Source organism: Onychomys torridus, chromosome 20 (assembly GCF_903995425.1).
Source record: "Onychomys torridus chromosome 20, mOncTor1.1, whole genome shotgun sequence".
NCBI classification, from domain to species: Eukaryota; Metazoa; Chordata; class Mammalia; order Rodentia; family Cricetidae; genus Onychomys; species Onychomys torridus.
Genome location: NC_050462.1, coordinates 30,157,780 through 30,180,793, shown reverse-complemented (window position 1 = coordinate 30,180,793; position 23,014 = coordinate 30,157,780). Strand labels below are relative to the sequence as shown.

General features: G+C 48.2%; 1 protein-coding gene across 4 annotated transcripts; it reads right to left on the bottom strand.

Annotated features, from left to right (window-relative positions):
* Nucleotides 1–1,126: 1,126 nt before the first annotated feature.
* Csrp2 (cysteine and glycine rich protein 2) lies at nucleotides 1,127–21,360 on the bottom strand. 4 transcript variants are annotated; one of them, XM_036169401.1, is made up of 6 exons: nucleotides 21,275–21,360; nucleotides 8,486–8,598; nucleotides 5,372–5,540; nucleotides 2,609–2,738; nucleotides 1,880–1,973; nucleotides 1,127–1,431 (listed from the first exon to the last, which is right to left on the bottom strand). In XM_036169401.1, the coding sequence occupies exons 2-6, from the start codon at nucleotides 8,595–8,597 to the stop codon at nucleotides 1,355–1,357; spliced, it is 582 nt and encodes a 193-aa protein (XP_036025294.1). In that variant the 5' UTR covers nucleotide 8,598; nucleotides 21,275–21,360; the 3' UTR covers nucleotides 1,127–1,354. The 4 variants fall into 4 exon arrangements, with proteins under 4 accessions (XP_036025294.1, XP_036025293.1, XP_036025295.1 ...); XM_036169400.1 differs by having other exon boundaries at nucleotides 8,486–8,807; nucleotides 21,275–21,344; XM_036169402.1 differs by having other exon boundaries at nucleotides 8,486–8,804; nucleotides 21,275–21,344.
* Nucleotides 21,361–23,014: the final 1,654 nt, after the last annotated feature.

The following is a 23,014-nucleotide window of genomic DNA, read 5'->3' as shown; positions in this document are numbered from 1 at the left end:
TCAAGACAGGGTCTCTGAACCTGGAGCTCATCAGTTCAGCTGGTCTAGCTGGTCAGTGAGCTCCAGGGACCCCTCCCCTGAACCCCGGGGTCACAGATGTGTACTACTGCAGCAGCTTCTGTCTGGGTGCTGGGGACCCAGCCATTCTTATGCTTGCACATTCACTGAGCCTTCTTACTTGTCCTTGCCGCGTACCCAGGTGATCCTAATGAAGACGATTTCCACCTACACTTGGGGAACTGTGTGGGAGGCGCCCACATTTAACAGGGTTCCTGTGAGGAGGAGAGAGGAACAAGGAATTTGTAGGTAGAAAGATAGTAGAGATGAGACAGAAACACAGGATAGCTTCGGGAGGACCTGGATCAAAATCCACCAGCCCCTTTTGTGTCTTCAAAAGGGCTTTTTATAACAATGCCAAGGGGCGGGGCAAAAGACCTCCCCCTTGCTAGATCAAAGCACACACCGCACAGCCAAGTGCAGACCCTTCCACACACCTGGAAACCACGCATGTGGTCAAGTCATCCCCTATGCTGCCCTGCTGGGTAAAGCAAGCTCAGGTCTCACCAGGAAACCTGTGTGGGCCTCCACGACTGTCCCACTGAAGAAGAGTACCTACCACCCGACCGTAGTGGGCAGAAGGGAAAGGGGCTGCAGTGGTGACGCCACCTCTGAGATGTGATGCCTGGCAACCGGGAGTTGATGCAGCTTGACTGGTAAGAAGATCTGCCCGTGAGTGGGGGTGGGGGATGGAACCCGCTAGTGGCCATACCTTCAAAAGAGAATGAGAGCCCACTCCCACCCCAAGCAGCTGCTAATGGCCAGTAGCTCCTCAAGGAGAGCTGATGGAGGGCACCTCAAAACAAAATCCATGACATTTGGAGGGTGGTGAGCTAGGAGTGATGTGATTGCTCTTTGCTGTATAGATATGAGATTCTCAAAAGTGATTTTTTTTTAAAGCCTTTTTCACTTCCAGTGTAAATGTTAGCCTAGTGCGGAAAGGAGTTGATTGTCTTTTTAACACTTTTATTTTATCTGAGGGGTGATTTTTACTGGAGGAAGGAACCAAATGATCTTCCACCACCTAAAATCACAACAGCTCCTCCAAAAGGTTAACTGAGAGACAGTACCAGATCAAGCCGAAACTTTATTTCAGATGTAAAAGAGATGCTCTTAAATGCCAGGGAATGAGCCAGCGAGCGAGCGAGCGAGCGAGCGAGCACAGCCGCCGGTGCAGGTAGAGCTGTGGTGCACAGTGTCGTGTGCTGGTCGGGTTCCACAGGAGTGAGTGCTGGAAGGCCATCTCTGTTCGGTAGTGAAGATTCTGTGTGTGGTGCCGCGTTCTGGGTTCACACCATCACTGTGCATGAACTAGGGCCCCTGCTCCTTGACCGTAGCCAAATCCCTTGGGCCCAAAGTTCTTTGCATAGCACCCTACAAAGGAGAGAGGAAGAGTTAGTCGGAGTTCTTAACCGTTGCTCTCACCGCTTGAGAAAAATGTCCATAAACTTAAAAGCAAACTGTAGACTCCGTCAGAGGTCAGTTTAAGATCTAAAGTGTGCTCTGTTACAAGCATCCTTGTGTGAAGCAAGGCCAAGAATTTCCACTGCAGTGTAGTTCGATCCTGCTGAGTTATAAACATGATCTTCACATACTCATATATGCGCTTTGCTTTAAAGCAGGAAGTCAAGGCTGTTGGGGAGGCCATGCAGAGGACGGGACTTTGACTGTTCGGCCAGATTGCCAGCCCTGTGGGAGTTACACATAGGAATGGGAGAGTGCACTCCCTGCCACACTACACTGTCAGGGCTGTTATATCAGATGCCCCATTAGCCTAGAAGGTTGTGTGATGCGATGGGGAGCCGGAACAAAGGAGTTTTACCTTTACAATAGATCTCGCCTTCTTTCTCAGTTAGAGTTGTGGACTCAAGGCTCTTCCCACACTTGGCACATCGGAAGCAGTTTTTGTGCCAGGGCTGGAAGAGACGGATGTGTTAGGACGTTTAAGAGGCTTGTTTCCTTTGGTCGGATTAATGCAGCAAGTGGCTGGGGGAAAATCAGCCCACGAGCAAGTTCCTCATGCTACGCTTTGGCTCGGCTAGAAAGCCCCACCTGGCCCTCCTCCCTGCCATATTCTAAGCACCCATGAAGGGCAGTTTGCCTGGGAGCAGGCTCTACACTTGCTGCAAACCCCGTCTGCTCCTTTGCAGTTGCCATCTTCCTGGACGAGAATTTAGCAGCTCAAAGGAGTTAAGTGGTGATTTCTGTAAGTCCGGATACGACCATCTGATGTCCCAGCCCTGACTATACTGCAGCACCTGTACAAAGCAGGTTGCTCACAGTTTGGCCTTTTTAGAGAAACACGCCTGATGAGAAAGTTCCTTTAAACATGATGGCTATCGCTTCCATAAATAAGTGATTCCGATGCAAATTCTTAGAAAAGCTTAATCTTAAACCAGAACACATTGCCTAAGTGGGAAATGGAAATGGGTGTGGGGGGGACTTACAGTTAGCAGTGAGGAATGGAAATGGGTGGGGTAGATAGGAGTGGGAGGGTGGGGTAAGGGGTGGGGAGCTTGCAGTGACCAGTGAGAAACAGCAGCTTATATACCTTTCCAGCTCCGATTATCTTCTCGGCAGCATAGACAGAATCCCCACACCTGGAACACTTCTCGGCACCTCCATATTTCTGGGCAAATTTAGAAGTGTTTGGGTTTGTTGTAGGCCTGTGAGGCTGAGCGCTTGAGGAAAGGGAAAAAGAATGAGGCCATATTTCGCCAAATGCCTTTGCAAGCTAATGGAGGAGCACTGTCCCATGGCCATTTCAGAAGTCTGCAGGGTGCCGAGGCCAGCAGAGTAAAGGGAGAGCCCACGTGCTCAGCTGGACTAACTTAGCCCGTGTATGGATTCATCAGGACAAGTCAAGCCCAAGCCGGAACTTAAGTACCTTTCCCTGAGTGTGAACAGAATTTATGAAATCCTTTGCGCTGCCCTAAGCAGTTCTGACTCCACCACAGTCCTTAATCCAACTTGATCATTGCCAGCTCTGTATTTCACAGGAGATGGCCAAGTCGACGCTAGCTATTCTGGAGGTAAAAATGCCTGCAAACACATTGCTGGTCTAAGTCATTCATAACTAGGAAAGGGAGGCATATTTTACAGATTATCTGCTCAGTATATCTTTGGCAGGTGAAGTGTGAGTCAGCTATTTTCTTCATGGGAAATCCTTCTGGAAATTTCCCTGCTACTCTGCTCTGTTTTGCTTTTTACATCTTGTGGCAAGGTGGTGTTTTTGTCACGACTTACAGGTCATGAGGGTAGATCATATTTAGCAGGATTATTTCCCCCATTCATAAGCAGGCACATTAGAGTATGCTAAACATCCTCTTGGCCACAGGGGCCTTTTAGAACCTGCAGTTGACAGGCATACTGCAGGATAGCTCTGCACTGTGTAATACATCGTTAAAGCACACATAAACCAAATTTTAATATAGAAATGCTGATTTTTTTCATTAAATAATTTTTCAAAGACATTGCCTGCCCCTTCATCTCTCTTCACTCTGTATTAGAGTCACTTAGGAGTTTTCTACACGAATTGTTGAAATCTCTGTGTGTGTGTCTGATTCAAAGTATGAAGTCATGGTATGTCTCTTCAGTTGTACTTAACAGTGTACATTCAAATCATTTCCACAACCTACTGATACAGTTACTTTTTAAAGTGATAGTTAAAAACTTACTAAAAATGGCATCTAACACTTGAAGATTTGAGTCCCAAGAAAAAAATTCCAAATATATCCTTAAGAACTTTACACAGGGGGGCTAGAGAGATGGCTCAGCAGTTATGAGCACTGGCTGCTCTTCCAGAAGTCCTGAGTTCAATTCCCAGCAGCCATGCTGTGACTCACAACCATCCATAATGAGATTGGTGCCCTCTTCTGGCCTGCCGCATATATGCAGACAGAACACTGTATACATAATAAATAACAAAAAACTACTCAGGCTGGGTGGTGGTGCACCTTTAATCTCAGCACTTGAGAGGCAGAGGCAGGCAGATCTTTGTGAGTTTGAGACCAGTCTGGTCTACAGAATCAGTTCTAAGACAGCCAGAGCTACTCAAACCCTACCTCAAAAACCTAAAAGAACAACTTCACACAGACCACCTCCTTCTGGCCTTTTAACAGCTTCACAGGGTGTAGATACTTCATATCACCGATGGAAAATGGGGGCTCGGATGTTAACTAACTTGCTGATGGGCTAACTAATAAGTTGAAAGCCTGACCTGAAAACAGTGCCTGTCTTAACAATGCCTGTCTTAACGACAGCGTTCTTTACTTTGGTCCCCCTCTCAAGGAGACCCCGTGAAAGAAGCCCTTTCCTCTGTGTATTCAAAGGCTTCTGGGAAAAGGAAGTCCTTAAACCTGGTCCAAAGGAAGAGCAGAACGTGGGCCCACCAAGAAGGAACAGGTGGGGTAGAGCTGGACACAGGTCATGCACACACAGCTTGCACACAGATCTTACACACACACCGCTTGTACACACAGCGTGCTTATTGTGGAGAAGGAGAAATGGCAGAAGGCACCCTCCTTTGTTACCAAGTTTTTCCAGTTATGCCTACATACAAACACTGACTTTTGAGGGTCATGGATGAATTTAGCTTTCATTGATGGGAAGGTTTGGAGGTAACATGCATTTTGATATTAAACCTTGGAATCAGGAATGCACTTAAAAAGTGTGGGTAAAAAGCACAATACATTACTGCAGCGCCTACAAGAGCTATAGGCAGTTCCTGGACCATGCAGGGAGACCCCATTTCAAAATCGGGGAAAGAGGAAGGAAGGAAGGAGATGGAGAGGAAGTTCCAAATGAAATCCTCTCACATGAAATGGGGCACTAACTAACCAACAGATTAGCACTCTGGGCCTTTGTCCCTCAAATCATCAGAAACAGGAAATGGCTCCAATTTTAAGTTAATGGACAGTAATTTCCTGAGGAAAGAATGACTAAGGACTTTCCATGGACTGCTCAACGTCACACCAGAACCATCTCATGATTCAGACCCTTAATTTCAGGACAGCCGATCTCCGAAGTGCTATGGAATGTTAATTGAAGTCACTTTCCCAGAGACTTGTGTTTTCCCAATTAAACCAGGGCTACAAGTCTCCGCAGTAATTACTAAGACTTTGAGTACAAAACGGTCAATATTTTGACGTTAAAGAATGTCACAGAGTTCACACTGGCGTTTAGTAGAGGTTCTGTTACATCTTGCTTGCGCAGTTGCAGCTAAATGCGTGGACGTTCCCGGGCTCCTGGCTGGTGAGCAACAGCAACTGCCCTACCCACTTTTAAGACAGTAACAAGCCTCCTCCTCTCTCACCTCTCTGGCTTGATGCCCAGCCTCTCACCACGGTCCATGTTGAGCGTGCCAGCGCCCTGGCCGTAACCATAGCCTTTTGGTCCGTACTTTTTTCCATAGCAAGATTTGCAGTAGATCTCGTCATCATGAATTGCCACTGTGGTGCTGTCTAAATTTTTCCTGCAGACCACTAGGGGGAGAGAGTGAGATTTTCAACATCATTTAACTGTGTGCGTGCACAAGTGCATGTGTGATACATAATATATATTTAATGCATGTGTGACACATAATATATATTTAAAACAGCAGTGTCTCCAAATGACACAGGCCGTCTCCATCCCAGTTTATCCTGTGGTTTCCCCGGAAGCCACGAGCCAACATCTACAGCAGCCCACTCCACCTGCAGATTCCGTCACCTTCCTCTGTGGTATGTGTGATAGCTGCTTCACCACAATGTCAAAATTTCAGCATCACAGAGTCAAACGTTTCTGTATAGAATCTGCCTCTCGGCAGCAAAGCCTCCCCCTCCTCTCCACCTTTAACGCTCACTCTTTCTGCCGTGTTTACATCACAAATGTTTACATCACTACCTGATAAGGAACAAACGAAGGAGTAGCAAGTGCCTGGGCGTTGCCTGTGCGGCTCCCTTTCCCCTGAAAGCACGCTCCAGAGAAAAAGTTTTCCATGCGAAACCCTAGTGTTCATCTCTAGCGTAGAGTGAAAAGTTATCTGTCCTCTCTCCAGCTTCTCTCCAGCCGTGATGAGAGGGTCTGAAACTCGTCAAGTGGTTTGAGCTCAGCATTTGTTTCCCGTCTCAAAGGAGAACGCATTCTTTCTTGATGGATTTCTTACCACAAGACGGCTCTACGTACCCCACTTCATAAAGCTGCCAAATGTCATCATGCTTTATCCAGACATTAGTTCACTTTCTAAAACTTCAGATCAGCTTGAGGAGAAGAAGAAGGGGGGGGGGGGACGACAACCCAAGAAGCATTGTGAGGGAACTCACTGGTGGCACGGTCTGGCATCTGGAAACCAAAGTTTAGTGGGACAGGAGGAGAGGGCGGGGAGGTGGACAGAACAGCTGGCTGGCTGGTTTGCCGTGGCTGCTGCTTTTTTTTTTGGGGGGGGGGGGGGCTTTTCGAGACAGGGTTTCCCTGTGTAGCTTTGCGCCTTTCCTGGAACTCACTTGGTAGCCCAGGCTGGCCTCGAACTCACAAAGATCCACCTGGCTCTGCCTCCCGAGTGCTGGGATTAAAGGCGTGCGCTACCACCGCCCGGCTTGCCACGGCTTCTAATAACTTAGACTAACGTGTTCTCTAGAAAAAGAAAACCAGCTCCCGGGGACTGCAACTTCAGGCTCAATGCTCACATGCAATTGCTTAAAAGTTACTCATCTCCGGGGCTGGAGAGATGGCTCAGAGGTTAAGAGCACTGACTGCTCTTCCAGAGGTCCTGAGTTCGGTTCCCAGCAACCACATGGTGGCTCACAACCATCTGTAGAGATCTGGTGCCCTCTTCTGGCCTGCAGGCATACATGCTGTATACCTAATAAATAAATAATATCTTTAAAAAAAAAAAAGTTACTCATCTCCAGGCTAAATAGCCTTATAAAAGCGTAAGTACATACAAAACCTGTCCTCAAGAACATGTATGTTAGGGCTGGGGACATCGCCCACTGATAAGAGCACTTGCCGAGCAAGTACAAGATCCTAAATTCAAACTCCAGATGGCAAACGCCCAAAATTCCCAAGTATGTTGCCACAGCACAGGTTTAAAAATCACTCTTTCTGGGGTATCGCCCTCTTCCCCAATCTCTGCAGCGAATGTCACCTCGGGAAAGGAACAGCGCAACCAAATCTGAGGAACAGCCATCATGAAGTCATGAAAAATGTGCCTGTGTAATCATTTTTCTTTTTGTAAGCACGGCTTCCTGTGAGTTCTTACGGGGAAGCTGTCATACTGTATGTATACTGGTCCAGACTACTTGAATGCTGGCACCTATGGAGACCAGACAAGCCACATTTGAAAGGTTTCTTTCCCCCTGGAGTTTAATTCTTAATGTAAGTAGTTTTTGGAGACAGGGTCTCAGTGTTTCCTTAATGTCACATGGCTGCCTTGGAACTTGATACGTAGACCAGGCTGGCCTCAAACTCAGAGGTCTGCCTGTCTCTGCCTCCTGAGTGCTGGGATTAAAGGTCTGTGCTACCACACCTGGCCCAGTAAATTCATGCTTAAAAAATATGGACTATTTATTTAAACTGTGCTTACAGTATTTCTCACTGTACAACACTACAAACAAGGCAGAACTCTGCATGCATGGATTCTTCATTACGGAAAGTTCTGTCATCTGACTCATGGTGACTCTACTGCTTTGCAACTGTAGACTTCTGTGTCTTGGGAAGGGAGTTTCTCTCTTCTTATTTCTCTTATTATGGGGTGTTTACTCTTCAGAACACACAGATATATGTTGTTACATAAATAACAATAATTCCCATCATGCCTATAGAGGGACCCTTGGTGCCCTATACTCTCCCAAATTAAGAATACCAGTAACCACTAGTACCTAACAATACCACAGAAGGTCAAATTTGAGCTTCTAAAACTAAGCTCATAGCATAGACTGAACCTCAGTCTGTGGTATGCTAAGAATATGTCAGATGGCTGGGCGGTGGTGGTGCACACCTTTAATCCCAGCACTAGGGAGGCAGAGGCAGGTGGATCTCTGTGAGTTCGAGGCCAGCCTGGTCTACAGAGCGAGATCCAGGACAGGCTCCAAAGCTACACAGAGAAACCCTGTCTCGAAGCCCCGCCCCGGCCCCCCCCCCCCAAAAAAAAAAACTTCAGAAAGGAACTCTGCCAACTGGCAAAGATCAACTTACTTATCAAAACCAAGCCAAACACACACACGGTGTACCAGACTGCCAACCGCCACCAAGCCCTCACTGAAACGGGACAGATTGCAGAGGACAAATAGCCAGAGTTGGAGGGCCGGGTACTCGGTGTCCTAAGACCGAAGACACACTGAGGCCACTTGCCGCTCTAAAATACGGCTCTTGCAGGAGTCAGTTTTCATCACGAAGTGAACGAGAGCTTTTCATACACGGTTCGCAACGGGAGGGGACAGATACTCACTGCACAGGAAGCAGCAGCGGTGGAAGCTCCGCCCATCGCACTGCACCTCCTCGGCGTGGTACACGGTCCTTGCGCAGGCCCCGCACTTATTTCCACCGCCCCAGACAGGCATTCTGCGGAACGAAGGATGCAAGGGTGCGTTAGCACGCCCTGCGCTTGCTTCTCCCAAGTTCCCCACGGGCTGCTGGAACGAAGGATGCAAGGGTGCGTTAGCACGCCCTGCGCTTGCTTCTCCCAAGTTCCCCACGGGCTGCTGGAACGAAGGATGCAAGGGTGCGTTAGCACGCCCTGCGCTTGCTTCTCCCAAGTTCCCCACGGGCTGCTGGAACCAAGGATGCAAGGGTGCGTTAGCACGCCCTGCGCTTGCTTCTCCTAAATTCCCCACGCCCAGGAGAAGTGCAGGTCCTGCTTCTTCCTGAACCACGCATTTCAAAGCCCTGCGTTCCTCCAGCACAGCCCCATCTCTCCCAAATTATAGCTCTCATTAGGGAACTGGCTCGGGCGGGCGGCCTTTCCAGGAGACAAAGGAATTGCATTCAGTGGAAGAGTCGGGTCATCAAAGTAGGACGCAGAACAAGCCGCTGAGGCATCCACAGGCATTAACCCCGGGGGAGGAGAGGCAGCCGCTGCCCCTCCCACACCCGCTTCTTAATGAACCCTTTAAACACTCGGCTGGCAATCCCACGTTTAAGTAGAGTCCTTTGCTATGTATGCACGACCAGTTCACTGTAAAGACGTTAAATCCTTACCATTTAATGCCCATAGGCTATGAACATGCCTCTATGTGCCTGTCCAGTCACAGTTCACCACCCCGTCGGTGGCTACCACAACAAACCGCCCAGATGGCTGCCAAGCTAGTTGCTGCGCGCTTCACTCACCCCAAAGTCCCCTAACCCGGCCAACAGTTGGTTGCCCTACTCTGGCGGGTTTGTTAGGCCTACAGAGAAAATGCTATGACCGTGAATGTATATGAGGACAATCTAGGAACATGGTCTGACGTGGTGGGAAATACACGATTAATCCCAGACTGCCTATGATTGAGAGGCAACAGTCTCTAACCCTCCCTTAACAAACTGGCCTCCCGGGACACCTCTAATGGCCCCACTTCCGAGTGCCAGCATTCTTAGCTGTTAGAGCCAGCACACCAAGTCAGCCTGCTAAGAAGGGACCTTGTATCTGACATCCCCTGACTGGTGTCGACCCATGCAGTGAAACGATTCCTTTTCCCAACACTTTTTTTTGGGGGGGGGGCTTCCCTTTTGTGAGGAGTATTTGGAGCCCTCTGCCTGCTAAGTTTCTGGGTACGTTGCTTGCCTCTCTAGGAAACGGCTGGTTATAAAAGCTGACGTTTCCTTACAAATATAAACCTAATTAGAACACAGCGGAAGTACTGATAAGCAAGGGGAAGAGGAAAGCTTCAATCTTGAACATTAAAAGAGGATGGATTTCCATACAACCTGTAAGGGGGGTCCAGCACGCTATTAAGGTTTCCCAATGAGGCCTTTATTAAACATTTATACAATCGCTTTTCTGGTAGTACCCTAGACTTTCATCCAGAGTTGCATGGAAGAAACATCTCTCTCAGCTCACGTAAGTTAGAAATGACCAGTTCAGCCAGGCAGTGGTGGCGCACGCCTGTAATCCCAGCACTCGGGAGGCAGAGGTAGGCAGATCTCTGAGTTCGAGGCCAGCCTGGTCTATGGAGTGAGTTCCAGGAAAGGCGCAAAGCTACACAGAGAAACTGTCTCAAAGCCCCCCCCCCCAAAAAAAAGAAAAAAAAATGGCCAGTTCAAGCCAAAATTCAGGCAAGCATTTAAGAAACTTGATAGGACTGGAGTGTCATTAGTGTCCACAAAACTGGAATTTTTTTTTAAATTATCTGTCTGGCAGCCTCGGGGGAGTGGTAGGTATTTGGCTCCCGGGGGTTCCACTATTACATGTCCAGAGGAAATGGACTGGTTCTCACAACAGAGGGATGTTAGGAAGCAATGCTCTATATGAATACGTCTGTTCACCCTTCCACCCTGCTGCCACACGTGGGACAGCGTGTAGCTCTGTGGTATCCAATCCTGGACTTCACAGCCACCAGAACTACCAGCCAAAACAGACTCCTTGATAAATGCCATCCAGCTCCGGGCACGTTAGAGCAAAAGAAAACAGAGCAAGGCAGAGACGTCACGCTATGCCATGTTGACTAGGGGTGTGCATAGCCAGTGTAACCATCCTCTTGAAAACATCAGTACTTCTGTTTTTTAAAAAAATCTACTCCTGGTATATGACAGCAGGTCACCAAAGGGGCCAAGGGACGGAGGCAAGGCTGACAGACAGAAGCATGTCTTCGGCAACAGCAAGAAAGACTGAGCCGCACACAGGAGGAAGGGGGCTTACATGTAGAGCTAGACAAGCGTGCTCTGGCCAACAGAATCTATCTGGACTTTCTCAAAAGCACTGGCATGTGCAAGTGTCTGCTAAGAAACAATCCGGGCATCCCACTGTCTTTGTTTGGTCTAGTGTCTCCTCTAGGAGCTTGGGGTCATGCCAGAGTCATTTGCTGAGTAGAACAGGTCATGTCAAGTGATTCCTGGACAGAATGTCACCACACACAGCTTGAGAGCACTCATTCCCACGGCACCGGCTCTGCTGATCTCAGCCTGGTTTGTGCCGCTCTAACAGATTCAGTCTGGATGAGTGGTAAAAAGCAGAAATGTATTTCCCAGAGTCCTGAAGTCAGGAAGGTTCAAGACCAAGGCGTTGGCAGGCTTGGCGTCAGCTGTGGGACCCTGGTCTCTGCTTCCAAGACTGTGTCTTCAATACAGGGACACTGGCCTCACACGGCTGAAGAGCAAGGGAGGAAACCCACCCCCCAGAACCTTTTTAGAGTGGCATCAATCCATTCGGTCCTCAATTTTTCTGCCGGGCCCCGCCTCCCAACACTGGGAGTTTGGGTTTACAACATGCATTCTGGACCAAACCAACCGCTCACACCATGGCTACCCTCAACCAGGTATGTACACAAAACCTCTTGTCAATCCAGTTCAGCGAAAGGTAAACCCAGAGCTGTGCTTTAAAATAGGGTGAATAAGGAGTGGAGGTTCTGGTTACTGTAAACAGAGAACCCAAGGAGCCAACCTAGAGGAAGAAAGACACCCTTCGAGTCCCCAACTGAGTCCCTGATTTGGCTGTACTTCAACTTCTCCTGGACACCTCAGTATTATGAGCCATTCAATTTAATTTCCAAACCCTGTGAAATCAGAGCCTGTTCCTTGAGATAAACAATATCAACACTCCTCCACACAAACACTTGGGTGATATCACTAGTTACCACTATGTCCTAGGTATCGATTTGCAAAACAAAACAAAACAAAAACAAAAAACCAAACCCTACTTCTGCCCAGACAACAATAAAAGCATTCCAAGGGTCTACAACTGTTTTTTTTTTTTTAAGCTGAGGATCGAACCCAAGGCCACCCACTCCGCCTTGCCTTTTGATGTGGCCTCAATCTTTTATGCCCCTCTGTGGAAACAGGTGCATCATTGTTGCAACTCTGATTGAGACTTAAGCCTGACTTAGCCCAAGACACGAAATTTTAGCTAGCTCTGACAGCCCACAGTGGCTTAAGTTTGAAGGGCCACCAGCAAGACCAACTGCCCTTGCCTCCAAGGATTGGGTTCTGCAGTGCTCACGGATGCTGGAGGGAGGGTCCAGAGGTTCAGTCCAGGTTATTAGGTGATCATTCCTGTTATCAAGGTGTGTCCCTCATATTAAACACGAACGATTTAGTCTCAGCCGGGGTGCCAGCTTTCTTTGATCCTGTTATCTATCTCTGGAGCAATCTCAGTGAGGAAACAGAACTCTAGCAAGACCAAGGTCTAGATTCCATTGTCCTTGATAACATTCAGACACATTTTAAACAAAAGAAACCCAACTGATCATTTATGTTGTGAAAAGCAGTCTGGATTTAGTTTTTTTAAAGGAGTTAGTATGCCCCTTTCTTTATGTGGTAACAGGTATTTTAAATTCACTGATAAGTCTGCCCTTACCCACTTGGGCATGCCACTGCAGCCAAGAGTGACTATGGCTAGACTCAGGAAATACCCGGGCCTCCTACAACATTCCGCTTGCTACGTTCCTCGATTCCTCACCTCTGCAACATCTTGGGCTTGGACACTTGCTAGCAGTTCCTGTGGTATGTGTCTAGACGTTAAAGTCCCATCCATCTCAAGGGCTTTCCTAAGGAGTCTTGAAGAACCTTTTCTTCGCTATAGGCAAAAACAGCCCCAGGAAGCCTCAGTGGGATTTCTGCTCTCTGTTTTAGGACAGCGGATGGGTAGCTATCATGAGTTGCTCTTCCTGTGACCCTGTTTTGTATGTATACCCATTCTAAGACAGAAAGAAGAGCAGGGGGAAGGGCTGGTTTGGACCTTTTTCCGCAACGTTGGGCTTGTCTTATAAACTGGGAAAGGTAGCTCTCACGAAAGAGATGCTGTAAAGATAAAATCCTCCATCGGTAAGAAAACCCACAGAACAACCTCCAAACATAGCCGCACGACCACCAAGTCAAGGAAACCCGTAGCCCATCAGTCACTCATAAGCCTCTTTCCCGGACATTAAAATGTGTAAGTGTAACAACGGTCTCACGCCCAGCACTGGCTGTCTAAAGAAATGAAGTTCAACTTCACACATTTGGTCTGAACCCCCGGGGACGGGACCCGAATTTGGCAGGAGAACATATGATAACCTTCCATCTCTGTCACTCTTGGCATTGCTGTGCATATTTGTAAGAAATGCAAGGCTTCGTTTTTTTTGTTTTTTTTCCTTTTCTTTTCTCCAAGCCTTTGGCCACGCTCCTCGACAACAGCTGCCATTAATCACGGCCGACTGGGTCTGCACCGAGCAGTCTGGGCGGCGTGCCTTGCCCCAATCCTATGGGCTCCTTGACAGAATGGTAAGCCCACAAATGAAATCCCTCTCCATACACCGTGCAGCCTAGGCCAAACCCTGGCCTTTTCTGCTTTCTGTCTCGGGTTTTCACTGTGGCCTGCAGAACTAGGATTTGCCCAATGCACTAGACGAAAATGCTTGGTTTCCATGCCAACACATATGTGAAACCTTCCCGCTTCTCCTCGTTCTAAAGCACCGATGCAAATCCAAGAGACGTACCCCTTGGAGCCGTGACTAGAAGCTAACTGACTCACCTGGTGTGAAGTCACCCTTCTCTAGGGAACCAGTGAGACCTGCAAAGTGACCACATGGGTCAAGTCATTCTCAATGTTTTGTTTTCTTTTTCAGATCTATTTTTACTTCATATATTTGAGGGGTTTTTTGGCCTGCTCCTATGTCTTTGTTCACATGGATGCAATGCCGGTAGAAGCCAGAAGAGGGCATCAGATCCCTGAAACTGGACCAACAGCTGGTTTGGGGCCATCTGGTGGGTCCTGGGAACCAAATCCCAAGTCCTCTTAACCAATGAGCCGTCTCTCCAGCCCCATGGGTCAAGTCATTCTTATATTGCTGGTTCTGTCTTTGGCACCTCAGAGGACTGGACCTGTGGATTCAAGTGTCCATGTCCCCACTTAGGCATTTTTAAGTCACCCGATCTAACAACTCACGTTTTGGCGTGGCTCTGTGCATAAGTCCAGGTTTTAAACGCTTCCAGCTTCAACACTTCCGCATAAAACACTTCACTGTTACCCTAGAAACTTGGCTATTGTCTGCCCTCTCAAAAGGGGATTTTTTTACAAGCCATTTGGGGAAGAGGGGCTCATTAAAGGATACAAATTAATGGCACTGCCCTATACAATGCCTTTTGGCAACCCTTGTATTTGAAAGCTGCCATTAAAGAGAAATTAGGCTTCACGTCATCCTAGCTGAAGATTTTTTTTTCCTGCTGCTGCTCCAGCTGCCTATTTAGTCTAATTCTCTTAATAAACACAACAGCGCCGAGAACGGTTTCTTCATGTCTTGGTAACCTGCTACCCATTCCATCTGGCTTCTTAGAAAGCCAAATCTTCACCCCGGCCCTCTAACACCAAATCCTGGTTGAGGAACTGTGAAGTGAGAACCTAAGCCGTACAGACAACACGGTGTCTGCCGCTGCCCTCACGAAAAGAGGGGACTGTGGCGCCTTCTTTACTGAGCTCTGAGAATCTGGTAAGACCATATTTGCGCAGCAGACACTCATAGATGACAGTGTCTCGCATCATGTCACAATGTCGGTTTCTGTGGGTGTCACTGAGGACTGAACCCCAGGCCTTGTACATGCTAGGCAAAGAGCTTCATCGCTGACTTATATCCCCCAGCCTAGTATTTACTTCTTTAAAAATTTTGAGACACTAAGCTGTCTCCCCGAGTTGTTTCAGCCAGCCGTGAACCTGTGAACCTGCTCTTAGCTCGGGTAGGCCATGGAATGTGATCCCCCTAACATAGCCTCTCCAAGTGGAAGGGGGCAGGACTGGCCTATGTCAGGCCTAAAGGAATGCGTAAACTTCATTATAAACACTCATATATCCATTCCATTCTCTCTCTATCCTCCAAACTCTTGCCTATGAAGGCACTTGACCTCCTTCCCTCCATCCAGCTAACTTTTTTTTTTTTTTGAGATAGGGTTTCTCTGTGTAGTTTTGGTGCCTATCCTGGATCTCACTCTGTAGACCAGGCTGGCCTCGAACTCACGGAGATCCGCCTGCCTCTGCCTCCCGAGTGCTGGGATTAAAGGCATGTACTGCCGCCACCACCTGTCCAGGTAACTTTTGAATTCATTTCTGTAGGTTCCTCTGGGGGAGAGGCGGCTTATAAGTATGTAATTATTTGCTGTTTATGAAATACTCAATCTAAATATAATTTGACAACTACATCCTGGGGGCTGAAGGTGTACCTCACTGAGCACCCACGTCACATGCATGAGACTTCAATTTTGGGTAGCGCATCAAACAAAGGCATTATCAGCCATATACCATATATTGGTTTAGGAGCTGAAGACAGAGTTAGGGGCTAGAGAGACGGCTCAGTAAGTAATGAGTCTGCTGAGAAAGCATGAAGAAGGACCGGAGTTCAGCATCCACATAAAAAGGTGGTGGTGTGCACGATAATTCCGAAGCTGTGGGTGAAAGGCTTTAGGATCTCAGGGGCTCTCTAGCCAGCCAGTCCAGCTTTTAAAAAAATGGTGAGCTCCATGCCTACTGAGATCTTGTCTCAAAAAATATAAATGGACAGCAATAAAGAAACTGTGGACTATGGCCAAACACACACACACACACAAAAGAATTATACAGGAGAGTGTCTGTTTCTTAGGGACTTGTTCTTCGGTGGTAAAGATACATAAACAGGCTAGAGAGGTGACTCAATGGTTAAAAGCACTCGCTGCTCTTCCAGAGGACCTGGGTTCAGTTCCTAGCACCCCCATGACAGCTTACAACCTTATGTAACTCCACTTCCGGCCATCCAACACCTTCTCCCGGCCTCCTCAGGGAGCAGGCACACCTGTGGTACACATACCTCCATGCAAGCAGAATAAACATAAAAGGATGTTTAAAAATATGGAAACAGGGCTGACGACACAGCACAGTCAGCAAATCATCTGTGGCACAGGCTCGGGGCGGGGGTGGGTGGGTGGGGGAACGACGGGGACACCTGAGCTGGACATAGCAGCATGTGTGTGCAGTGTCGACACTGCGGAAACAGAGGTAGAGCTCCAGAACTCATTGGCCAGCTGTCATAGCTGAATTCATGGGCTCCAGGGTTAGTGAGAGACCTTATCTAAAATAAATAATGAATAAAACAAAGTAGACAGTTATCAGGGAAGACACCCAACTCGGACTGCTGTCCTCTACCTGCATGTGCACACACCCATACAAACGTGTTTACACCACACACACACATGCACTCACCCATACAAACACGTTTACATCACACACACATGCACACACCCATACAAACATGTTTATACCACACACACACACACACACACACACACACACACACACACGCACTCACACACCCAAACATGTTTACATCACACACACACACACACACGCACACACCCATACAAACACGTTTACACCACACACACATGCACACACCCATACAAACATGTTTACACCACACACATGCACACACTCATACAAGTGTTTACACCACACACACTCACATGCACACACCCATACAAACATGTTTACACACACATGCACACACCCATACGTGTTTACACCACACACACTCACATGCACACACACATACAAACATGTTTACACCACACACACACACACACATACAAACATGTTTACACTCACACACACACACACACACACACACACACACACACGATACAAACAAATTTTAGCAGTTCTCATTTTACTGAGATAGTAAAATGGTTTTATAATATCCATTGAGAGTGCGTTCCTGGGTTAGGGATTTAGCTCAGTGGTAGAGCGCTTGCCGAGCAAGCGCAAGGCCCTGGGTTCGATCCTCAGCTCCAATTAAAAAAAAAAAAAAAAGGAGAGTGCGTTCCTTGAGGAAGATCAGGTTCGGCCCAGGTGGTGCACTAACGATCACTGAATCAATGTCTGCCCTGAAAACTTTAGTACACACTACCTCAAGATCTCTTATTGACACTGCTGGTACAATACGACGACCGTGGAAGTTAGAATTCGAAATACTTAGGTCTTCGTCACCACCTCTGGGATCCTAGCAACATCCTTCACCTCTGAGCTGCGACTCCCTGGACTGTATAATTTGGAAACGGAGGAGGATTTAATGAGACAGCAGGTAAAAGGGCCTGGAACAGCACCAGCAACTCCACTAAGGCCGCCTCTTCTTCAGAAACACCACTGGGCCTCGACATGGCACCAAGTTCAACTGTGCGTGACTCCTGAGGTCACTGACCTCCAAAGCAGCAGAGCACACTCACGTTTTGAAGCTATCTCTAAAACTCCTCCGTGTTTTGTTTTTGTTTGTTTGTTTGTTTGTTTGTTTTTTTCACAAGAACATTAAAGACTGAGCTCATTCAAATCACCGAGAGTTCTCTGTCTTTGAGTTCCCATACTATCTTCCCAGGAATGTATACCTGACCACCCAGAATTCACCCATTCAACGAAGTCAATGCATGTTCAAACTGTAACTTCCAATAAAAACTCTCCTTCTCCTCTCTGTTAACCCAAGTCTAATTTCACGCCGGAAAGAAACCTCCTTTCAACGGAGTAAACTTGGCTTCTCCGTTTTAAATAATGTCCATGTTATTACCACACTGCCTTCAACAGGAGTATGGCAAAATTCTTGACATGGATGTGAACGGTAACTGCCCTGTCACATACTATAATTAAAAGTAGCTATGCTGTGAGTCTGGTAATCTCTGGACCCAACATAAGCCACAGCAGTCCCCAGTCTGTGAATATGACCAGACACACTATCCACACAATTCAACATCTTCATGACTCAGATGCTATGATTCCTGCTTATTTGGCAAACGATAAAGGTTGATTAGATCGCATTTGCTAGTTCTCTTATTTTATTATTGCTTGTTTATATCATAAAGCGGTTCTGAATTAAATTAAACAATATATGCAAAACCCTCGCAACAGTGTCTGTTACACAGCAGGTAATGGCCATTGCAATATTCCTGTCATGTTTACCTTCTTCTCTTATGTTAAGGAGCTTATTAACTCGATCCTCACAACTCAAGTAGGCACTGCCATGGTCCCATTCTATGGATGGAAAACCTGACATACTAACTGTGCATTAACTATGGAAACAAAATTACCAGTGTGACTTAGAACACCAACAAAGCTCACTGCCAGCCACAATGCAATAGTGGCACTGCCATCTACCGCTATGGCAGAGAGGCTTACTTAGTATTTGCTATCCTGGATCCAACCCTCTCTCCATTTTTCTCTGGTGAGGCCACCAGGAAACCCGCCCTACAGTTATCTGTCAAGTCCCTTCATCTTCATGGATCATAATCTGTCTGACCGTCTACTACTAATCAAAAGCAGTTAACTAGTACTGTTGACACAAGGAGATCACGAGAATGCAAGAACCCCGCTAGTCTTTGAAAATAATTCACACGCAATGCATTGTGGTCGGGTCTTCCTCTACGACTTATAACAGGATTAACAACCAGAAATTGAGCCATGTTTCCCAGAGTGCGAATGAGAAACTCTCCTCTAGATCTAAATTTTTAATTTAAGAAACGTAATTCCTTTAAATCTGGGTTCTGGTTAACTCATTCATACACACGGTATCTTTTGTATATTTAAAAAACGTTTTGGATCAGGCACAGTGGCACATACTTGCAATCCTGGCTAGTTGGGAGACTATGACAGGGCAATCTAACGTTCAAGGCCAGCTTTGCAAACTTTGCAAAACCTTGCCTCAAAATGGAAAATAAAAAGGGCTGGCTGTAGCTCCACTCAGAGTCCTTTCTCTACAAGGTCCTGGGTTCAATCCCCAGTACCACAAACACCACAAAACAAAAAAGCACATATTTAGAGCAGAGGTCCAGATACTTCACAGGACTGTAAAAAGGCCCGTGACACACACACACACACACAAAGGATCCCTAGGGAGTTGAGGCACAGAGAGGATGCCTGGTGACGCCCAACCAACAGAATCCAAGAAGTGGCAAGTAAATGCCAGTCCAGGCAGTGGTGAGCCTTGAGGAAACCTCTGAAGGTCTGCAGATGGAGGGAAGGTCTGGGAGATGCTGTTCCAGGGGAAGCCAGCTCGCTCTCTCGGAAGACTTCTTCTACCAAGAACCATTCAAGTTTCAGGAAAGTCAGAATGTGGTCTAAAAGCACGAGGAATCCAACACACACACACACACACACACACACACACACACACACACCCCCCACACACCGGGCTGCACCTTGGAGTTACACGTCCCTCAAACACATACACACACACACACACACACACACACCCTCCCTTCCCACCTCCTACCCTTTCACACACACCCCACAAACCCAGCCCCAGCCAGTATGCTATTACACCCATTTCATAAGAGGAAGTAACTGAGACCAGACAGTAAGTTAACTTCTTAAGGGCACCAAACCGGTGGCTACTGACCCGGGACTCACTTTCCTGCTTTCATTTCTGCCCTTCCCGCACGGTCTCCTCTCCCTTAGAGGGCTCCCTCCCTCCTTCCATTTCATCTGATTTGTCTAAATTGTAACCCAACAAAAATGAAAGATTGAGCTCTCCATAACTATTCCCTGACAGGGTTATGCCTGGACCTAGCATCTCACTTTCTCCTGCCCCCGCGCCCGCCACCCCACCCTATACCAACACGTATGCTATCTTTTGATAAAGATACGATTTCCCTCAAGTCCACAGCTGTGCAATTTCACCAGGAAAGTTCTCCTATCAGTACGGCTTTGAGTGTGGTCCCCAGCTACTCCCTATCAGCCAAAAAAATTGAAAACACCGGGAGGAATCTGCTAACAGTTTATGGTAAGAACTTTGGACAAAATCTGTTAACAAATCTCTACCGCTCCCCACAACTGCACCTCATTTCATCTGTTCCTTCCTTATTAGTTAACTAGGGCTGAGGTGTGCTCCAACCATATTCAAGATAACTAAGTAAACAGTGCTCCAAAGACTCCTGGGACATAGATTTCTATGGCCTACCTGGCTATAAAAAGAATGCAGGGGCCAAAAAGCCTTGAGGGGCAGTAAAGGAATTATCAGTAACAACTCCGAGAGAATGGTGGAGAATAAGATCACAAATACCACCTGTATGCAGTTTTGAGCTTGTGCGACTCTTTGGAAATCTACCCTTGAACTTTCTTGAAGAATCTGGGTACAAGGACAGAACACCTTGTGGTTGTCCTTTTTGGAGTCTCGTGTTTTCATGTAAGTAGAGACTTAACACAGATCAGGAAAGTCAAGAACTAAACTATTTTCATTGCCCACGTTAAAAAAAATTACTACATCCAGTATGTTCTGTTTTCTGTATTTGAAAAAAAAAAAAAAGCATTTATAAAGTTTAAAAAAAAATGTACGTGGTTCTCAGTTCAAACCAAACAGGTCAAACTTTTGAGTAATCATGTAAACAAACACAGTTCAACGTCCTGGCTTCCACGGGGGCCCGAAGTTCCGAGAGCACTCACTCCCCTCCACTCCAGGAATGCCAACACCAGACCCCAGCTCTGCCCCTCCCACCCCAGGTGGTGACTTCTAGGACCTGTGGCAGAATTTCTCCATCAAGCAATTTTGCATCCCCCGTTGTACCTCAAAGGTAGAAAGTACCGGGAAAAGCTAGGAATGACCCACTGGATTTCTTCTACGTTTAAGATTCCGTGCCTGGCTGGGCAGAGACCACCGAACAAAGGCGCTGGCCAGGAGCTCCGTTCCGCGGCGGCAGGGGAAAGAACTGGGGCTGGGCGGGAAGGCGGCAGTGGAGGCGCCTGCCACCCACCCTAGAGCACCCACCCAGTTCCCGAGAAGGTCGGCCAGGCTGGTCCTGCATGCACACCCACTCGGGGTCCAGGAGCACCGGAGCGTCTAACCCCCTCCTACCCGAAGGCGAGGGGAAAAGAAAAGAAAAAAAAAAATCGACCCCGGCAGGGAGCCAGCCTGAGGCTACAAAAAAGAGGGGCTGGACGGACGGACGGCCACGAGAAACTCCCCAGCTCGCCTCTTCCCCGGGTCACCGGGGATGGTTTACCTGCCCCCCGCGAGGACCCGAGGTCCCGGGGCAGCGGCAGCAAGCGTGGGGCAGAAGTGGGAGGATGGGGGTGGGAGCGCCGTGGGGAGCAGGGGTGGAGATGACTAGCGGGCTGCCTAGGACTCACCCGAGAGGGAGGCGGGAGCACGCGGCGAGCGGGCGGAGCTAGCGAGGCCGGGGGAATGGAGGAAACCCGCCGGCGGATCAGGACACCGGCAGGAGCGCGCGCGCCCGCTTTTAAAGCCTCACCGCGGGGGCGTGGTCTCGGTCGCCACGCCCACCGCGCCGGCCACGCCCCCCAGCGGGGGCCCGGCCGGCTTGCACAGCTAAGCTCCGGCTGTGGGTTCCCGGCTCCGGCCGAGAGACAAAAGACCGGAATCCCGCCTCTTCCTGCGGCTTCCCGCGCACCGGCGGCTCCCCTCTATCACCTCCCCATCCCCAGTCGTCCCTACCCTCCGCCTCCGGGGCTGCCTAAGCCCTCGGAACCGGCCCCGAGCCACCGAGATCGGGTGTCGCCCCACGGGGTTCCCGCCACCCTCTCTGCGAGGCCAAGGCCACGTGATGGACTCCCGGGGTGCAGGACTCCCCGGTGCAGGCTAGTGTCCGGTCGGGGTTGCAGCTTCTGGAATCCACAGCTTTCCTGTCCTGAAAGAGCAGCATTCCTCATCTAGACTAAACAGATGACGTTATGAAAACACCTCATTCCCCAAGTGTTTTGCTTTCCCCACCGCTCATGGCTGAAGCGGGGAAGAAACCCACAACCCACGCAGAATCCCTGGCGCCAAAGGGCTTCGGGGTTTCGGTTTGTCATTGTCAGAAAAGCCCAAGGAGGCCGCTGCGGGCGATGACAGCAGAAAGAACCCCAAAACCTGGTCTTGAGGATGACGTGTTGTTTTAGACAAAAAAGGAAATAATGTCGTCTCTATCTGGTTTGCATTCTAGGACTTCTGGGGATTCATTTCTCTGCCATCTGTAGTGGGTTGGCCTAAGAATTAGTATTTGAAGATTGGTGACCCCTCATAGGCAGCGGCCAAAACCACTCCCTCCTGTCACAAATCAATCAATCATCCCTTCTATTCAGGCGCGACATCAGGCCATTAACAGGCTCGTTGATTCTTTGGTGGGGGCTAAGGGAACGATGCCTTTAGGATGCCTTTACCTGCTAGATGCCAGTAGATGCCAGTACCCTCACGCGTCTACACTACAAAAATGTCCCGCTTACTTTGCCAAAGGCCCTGTTTTGGGGAGAGCAGGGTTGAGAAACGCCCTTCTGGGGTGTATGTCTGTGTGACAAAGTGCAGACCTGGTTTATGGTACTGTTTTATGCTGTATGCTGGGCCCAATCCAGAATAAACCCATAATTGCAGCCAGATTCTCTGTCCACCAAGAACTGTACAAAAATACTGCACGTAGTGATTGGCATCTCCCGAGATTGCCGCAGGGTTTTGAAAGTGTGGGTGCCTGCTGTGAGCTTTTCTGAAAATGGCAAGTCTTATGTTCAGGGTTTCAGTCTGTTTCCTTTACACTCTCAGCTTTACTGTTCTTACCTGGGTAGCTGGTGGTTTTGTTTTCAGTGAAGGAAGCTGGGTTGTCGCGCTATGTGAATACTTGTTTTTCAGCAAAACGATTGTCCTGTTCCGGCTACTTCCGAGGTCATCTAGAGTCTCCTTGTGGAAGGGGCCTCAGGACCTGACCTGTTGTTGCCTTTCTGTCAAACTATTTGATGGCTGAAAAAATAAATAAATAAAAGGAAAGGCAAGGACGTGACTGCTCCTAGGTATGGTGGAGGAGAAAGTTTATTATAGATATGTGGGAGAGCATAGCCAGAGGCAGGGACATCTGGAAGAATCCTGAGTGGACATGACCA

Excerpts from the sequence above, each read along its gene's own strand:
- Csrp2 (XM_036169401.1), bottom strand. The coding sequence starts at position 8,597 with ATGCCTGTCTGGGGCGGTGGAAATAAGTGCGGGGCCTGCGCAAGGACC. Across the intron at positions 5,541-8,485 it reads CCGCTGCTGCTTCCTGTGCA|TGGTCTGCAGGAAAAATTTA; the intron begins GTGAGTATCTGT and ends CTCTCCCCCTAG. Across the intron at positions 2,739-5,371 it reads CTGGGCATCAAGCCAGAGAG|CGCTCAGCCTCACAGGCCTA; the intron begins GTGAGAGAGGAG and ends CCTTTCCTCAAG.